The sequence below is a fragment of the Sinocyclocheilus rhinocerous genome, unplaced genomic scaffold (genome assembly GCF_001515625.1).
Source record: "Sinocyclocheilus rhinocerous isolate Xijiao unplaced genomic scaffold, SAMN03320098_v1.1 scaffold827, whole genome shotgun sequence".
Classification (NCBI taxonomy): Eukaryota; Metazoa; Chordata; class Actinopteri; order Cypriniformes; family Cyprinidae; genus Sinocyclocheilus; species Sinocyclocheilus rhinocerous.
Genome location: NW_015633173.1, coordinates 347634 through 353773, shown reverse-complemented (window position 1 = coordinate 353773; position 6140 = coordinate 347634). Strand labels below are relative to the sequence as shown.

The following is a 6140-nucleotide window of genomic DNA, read 5'->3' as shown; positions in this document are numbered from 1 at the left end:
TCAGATACAGGTTTTCACAAAAACAAAAATCTTATACAACAGCATTTCAGCCTTTAGACTAGGGCTGCACGATAAATCGCATGCGATATTTAACGCGCATCTTGTCAGAAAGCCGGTTCTGCGCGATTTTTTGCGCAGCTCGTCAGTGAACAGCGGCTCTGTGTAGTTAATGCTGCTCAATGTGAAAGCACGCACGTGATGGAGATTTACCGCTGATTACAGAACCGGCTTTCTGACAAGATGCGCGTTAAATATCGCATGCGATTTATCGTGCAGCCCTAATTTGGACCTTTAATGATGTCTGTAGAATGGGATTTAAATAAATTTGAAATGGACTTACAGGTAAAGCATGCAATTTTCGGCTACATCGAAAAAGATGAGCATCTCAGTTAAATAAACAAAAGGATTGCATTCTAAAACCATTTCATTACACCACGTAAGCAAAGACTGTGTCTTAATATATATAATTAAGTTGTGTAAGTACAAAATATGACTGACGTCTCTCAGTCTTTAGAACATAGCCTGGTAAAAACGCCATTAAAATGAAATTTAACATTTGAATAAGTTCTGGGTCTCATTATTGGGATTATTGAATATATGTGGCATGCTGAATGACATTAATTTTTATATGCTTTTAAAAAAATATGCACTCTTTAAAATAAAAAAGAGTGAGAGAGCTTCTGAAAAGTGACAAATATTGCCCTTTCATGGAGAAGTTACATTTCTGACAGTTGTTTGTCATGCAACTATCCTGGATTTGATTTGCAAGCATCGTTATTCCTAGTTCAACATTTTCAGCCGTTAATCTGTGCAGTACAAAGCACCTTTTGTTTGCAAAGTCAAAACGGCTCAAAAAACATTCTCATTTCTGTCAGAAAAATTGCATTTATGCTTGTAGTTTTGAGAAGTGGTGGAATTGATGAAACTCTCAAATCTGTGGATTTGAGTTAAATGAGAAGCATATGGCTCAAAAGCCTTGTGAATAGACACAACTTAAATTGCCTTTGGGATTCGTTCCAGCCTCCGTCTCTTTGTTTACAGTCAGCTGACAGCAAATCCAAACACATTCTATGAGATTAGTCTCTTTAAATAATCTCTCATGGGATTGTGGGATTGCACAAATAATGCTTTGAACTTGAAATTCATTCATCATAGTCTGCAGCTTTGTGTGTTTTGCTCAGATGTCTCTGTCTTGTAGGGCGGCGGAATTGATGACACGAACCGGCTCAGTCGTAACACTCGAGGTGGCCAAACAGGGAGCCATTTACCACGGTCTGGCCACGCTCCTCAACCAGCCGTCCCCCATGATGCCCCGCGGTAAGTAACAGTATTCTGCTTAAAAAATATCAGCGGCTGCCACAAAGCGTGCTAGCGTGACTAATTCCTTAAAAAGGTGGAAATGTGGTGGATCTGGCACCCACAGCGTTCCCAGTTACACACCAAATGGTTCAAGAGTTGCGTTAAATATAAATGCTTTCGACATATGTCTGGTAATGTTTCTGATTTGGTGCATTGTGGGTGATTTCCCCCATTGCAGAGAGATGGGCACTTTCCCAGTGCTGAATTTAATCTAATTCAAGCCTCTTTTTCATCTCTGCAGCATCAGACCGTGGACGTGGAGACAAGGGAAAGATGAGACTGTAATCAATAATAATACACTAAAAAGAAATGGAAAGTGAATTTAGACTGTCCCAACTTAGTCTAATCTGTCTTTACCCTGTTTGTCCTGCAGGAGGAGCCCTCTCCACCTCATCCAGAGGCGTATCCGATCCCCACTCAGACATACCCAAGGGAATACTTCACCTTCCCAGCCTCCAAATCTCAGGACAGGATGGGCCCTGGGCAGCCCTGGCAAAACAACGAATTGGAGCCTCTCCCCCCTATGGATAACCACTCTAACAACAGCATGGCTATGCAGGTTAGCCATATTAGAATGCATATGAATGGTGCTGGTACCACAGTCGACTCAAAACACTGGCAGTACCACAGTATAGCTATAGTACTAGCACACTAACTGTACAGTTATTGCAGATTATTTCATGTCTATTTATTTATTAGTAAGATCATGTATAGTATCCTATGTTCGTATAATGTACTCTACCGTTTAAAAATTTGAGGTCAGTAAGATTTCTTTGAAAAAAATGAATGCTTGTATTCAGCAAGGATGCATTTAATTGATTAAAAGTGACAGTAAAGACCTTTATTATGTTACAGAAGATTTCTGTTTCATATAAATGATGTTCTTTTGAAGTTTCTATTCATCAAAGAATCTTGAAAACAAAATATACTGAAGACTGAAGTAATGGCTGCTGAAAATTCAGCTTAGCATCACAGGATTAATTTACATTTTAAGATATATTACCATAGAAAGCAGTTACTTTAAATTGTAATAATATTTGACAATATTACAGTTTTTACTGTATTTTTGATCAAGTAAATGCACCCTTTGTGAGCCTAAGATACTTCTTTTAAGAACATCACAAAATAAAAAAAATAATAAAAACTGCCTACCATAAGCTTTTTAAGGGCAGTGTTTTTCTCTTACTAATATGCTTTGCCAAAATGTCTATTTGATTCCAAGTTATGATCAGATTATCAGAGTACATTTTCTTTTAATTTAGTTTAATTTAATGTGAATTGTATAATACTTAAATTAAATTATATTAAGCATCACCAAGGACTGCATCCTTTAAATGTGATTTTCAAATGAAAAAAAAAAAGCTAACATTTTGTCATTTGAAATTCAAGAATTGATCATATTTATTTGTTTATTTATTTGTCTAGTTTTCAGTTTGGTTTATCTATTAAATTTTGGGCCTATTTTAAGCATAATTTTACAAGCTTTTTAAGGTTATGCTCAACAAACATTACAGATAATGTCACATTTTTGCATAAATATGTGTCTCACTGCTGTGTCATTGTGCCCTGCTAGCGGGTTGCTCGCTCTCAGGAGGAGTTGTGCGACATGCCGGGCGGGTACCCAGGTGAACACCTGCGCCAGGAAGACCTGATGCACCTGCAGCAGCAGCGTGAGGCCGAGTACCAGCGAGGCGGTGGCGAACACTGGAACCACCAGATGTCCTCCTCGGTGGAGTCCAGCACCTCCAGCCAAGAACACCTCAACTACTCGTCATCCTCTGGCTCCAGGATCCAAGGCAATCACAAGAGCGGCCCTGGCCGCTGGAAGACCCCGATAGCACCCCACTCCGGCCCCGTGGGCGCCTCCCAACCTTCCCGTTCAGATCTTCCACCTCCTCCTCCTCCTCCACCTGCGCACTACGACTACGAGCCGCAAACCGACATGCCGCTTCCTCCACCACCCTCCATTACGCAGCAGCAGGCAGCAGCCGCTGCGGCCACTGCCGACCGCAAGAAACGCGAGGAGCAACAGCGCTGGTATGAGAAGGAGAAGGCCAGGCTTGAAGAGGAACGAGAGAGAAAGAGAAGAGACCAGGAGCGGAAATTGGTGCAGATTCGCAACCCTCCCGGCCCAGTCATGCACAACAACCAGCATGGTCCGCTGCCGCCCGCCCCTCAGCACCAACAGATGCCCCATCCACAGCTTCCCATGCAGGTGCCCCAACCGTACCTTCCCCCGGTCCAGCTGCCCCAACCACCACAGCCACAACCCGCTCGACCCGACAAGCTATCCAGCCTTCCCCGCCAGCCACCACAGGACACAGTAATACGTGACCTCTTGCCCCAGCAGCAGCCACGCACCATTGAGAGACGTGACTTGCAATACATCACCATCAGCAAGGAGGAACTGTCGGCCAGTGACAGCCTGTCGCCTGACCCCTGGAAGAGGGACGCCCGTGAGAAACTGGAGAAGCAGCAACAGCTTCACATCGTGGACCTCCTGGACAAGGAGATCCAGGAGCTTCAGGCCAAACCCGAACGCACGGCCGAGGAGAATGACCGTCTGCGCAAACTCATGCTAGAGTGGCAGTTCCAGAAGAGACTGCAGGAGTCCAAGCAGAACGAGGAGGATGAGGAGGAGGAGGATGACGAAGATGTAGACACCACGCTAATTATGCAGAGACTGGAGGCTGAGAAGAGAGCACGGGTGAGCAGACATGGGAAGTGGAATAGCTAGATTAATGTGTGAATATAAACAGTTAAGGTCAACATGAAATCAAAACTGACCCCATTTACTAAATAGTTTATCCAAAAAAGTCTTTATATTTTTCATCAAAACACTGCTTAGTAAGCTATAGTAAAACATACAGTATTTGCTAATTGATGATTTCTGTAATGCGAGATTTAATGGTAATCAAATACACAGGGTTCCAGTGGTTCCAACAACAAAACATTTAAAATTATGATTTCCAGGCCTGGAAAATTCAGTGAAATGAATAACATCTTAAAAAGTCATCTTTATTGAATAGAAATTGCTCTAGTTATGCTCAGATCTAAAGTATTTTGTCAGGAAAAACTACTTTGTGAGTGCATTTGCTTATTTGGGAATCACAATCAATTGGAAAATAATGAAAATCATTGGTAAAAAAAAATTAGATACACAACATGTTCAAAAGTTCGGGGTCTGTGCGAATTTTTATTAATGTATTTATTTTTGTTTGGTTTTTGAAAAAGTCTTGTATGCTCTCTAAGGCTGCATTTATTTGATTGCTAAAAGCAGTAAAATAAAAAGTAAAAACAGTAATATTGTGAAATGTTATTACAATTCAAAATAACTATTTTCTATTGTAATGTATTTTCAAATATAATTTATTCCTGTGATGCAAAGCAGAATTTTCAGCATCATTACTCCAGTCTTCAGTGTCACATGATCCTTCAGAAATCATTCTAATATGCTGATTTGCTGCTCAAGAAACATTTATCATTATTATCAATGTTGAAAACAGTTATGGTGCTTATTATTTTTTAATATTTTTTTAGGATAATAGAAAGTTTTGAAGAACCACATTTCTTTGAAATATACATTTTTGTAGCATCATAAATGTCTTTACTGTCACTTTTGATCAATTTAATGCATCCTTTCTGAATAAAAGTATTAATTTCTTTAAAGATCTTACTGACCCCAAACTTTTAAACGTTAGAATACGTCAGGATTCATTTTGATATATAGCACCCACTTTTTTCAGTCAAATAAGCCATATCCCTATGGATACAATCAAGTAAAATGGGTTGTAATGCCTATCATGTTGACTTTTAAGTATTTTAAGTGTTAGCTTGATGAATGGTTTGGTAATGTACTTTTTCTCCATGCTTACACAGACGATTGAGCATTAATTTTGTTTTTCAATTGCTTTGGAAAGACTCAAAAGAGTCAGGAGATTTTCATAACAACTAGTCTTACTTGAGTACACTTGAATTTTCCCATTGCTGGAAAGATTGAATCATCTAAGTTAGTTGTAAACTTCTGCAGTGCTGTTTGAAGTCGAGTGCAGGTCTCTTTTTTTTTTTTTGTATGTTCGTAGACTTTAGCATTACATTTGAATCCGCAGTCAGCAGCAGGACAGACTGGTGATGGAACAACTTAACAACTAACCTGGGATTCGCTGTGTGATGCTTTAGTCTCCACTGTTGGAATGAATGTTTTGCCATGTGCTCCTGCAACATGCCTATGTCATTGCTTTTCCATGCTGCACTGCTGATATATATAATGCGCACTGATGGAGGGGAGGAGCAGGGCTTTCCGATGCCAAGCACTGGACCCGATTCCACTGCTTGCACCAGCATCAACCTGCTTCGTCCAGATCAGTACATCTCTCCTGATCTCATCTGCCATTTAAAATGAAATATTAATTTAACTTCTAAAAACAAATCAGCGATGGAAGCATTTCTGACTTGTAGTTACTGGCTAACCAACCACTTACAGTAGGATCAGAATCAGGATAATTTGAAATGTGCTAACAGTCTCTAACAAGACATGACCATATTTTGTTTACATGCAAGGCCTTTTCAGGCGCATATTAAGTCTCGTCTCTGAGCAGGGTGGAGCATTAAGACCATTGATTTTGCTAGTAACTAGGGCTGGGTGATACAAAAAATTTCAATACAATTTATTATTATTATTTTTAATAATCACATTTTATTTCTATAGCACATTTGTTAAAATCAAAACAAAGCACGGAAAAACACTCAGACAAAAAATATTGATAATGAAAACAGACATA

At 39.9% G+C, this 6140-nt stretch overlaps 1 protein-coding gene across 1 annotated transcript in view; it reads left to right on the top strand.

Annotated features, from left to right (window-relative positions):
• The window catches only part of LOC107743316 (afadin-like), a 136113-nt gene that overhangs the window by 115098 nt on the left and 14875 nt on the right, over window positions 1–6140 (top strand). The window contains exons 27-30 of the mRNA XM_016556487.1: window positions 1199–1317; window positions 1601–1638; window positions 1733–1918; window positions 2933–4066. Of these exons, the coding sequence (XP_016411973.1) occupies window positions 1199–1317; window positions 1601–1638; window positions 1733–1918; window positions 2933–4066 (1477 nt within the window). The remainder of the gene's footprint in view (window positions 1–1198; window positions 1318–1600; window positions 1639–1732; window positions 1919–2932; window positions 4067–6140) is intronic.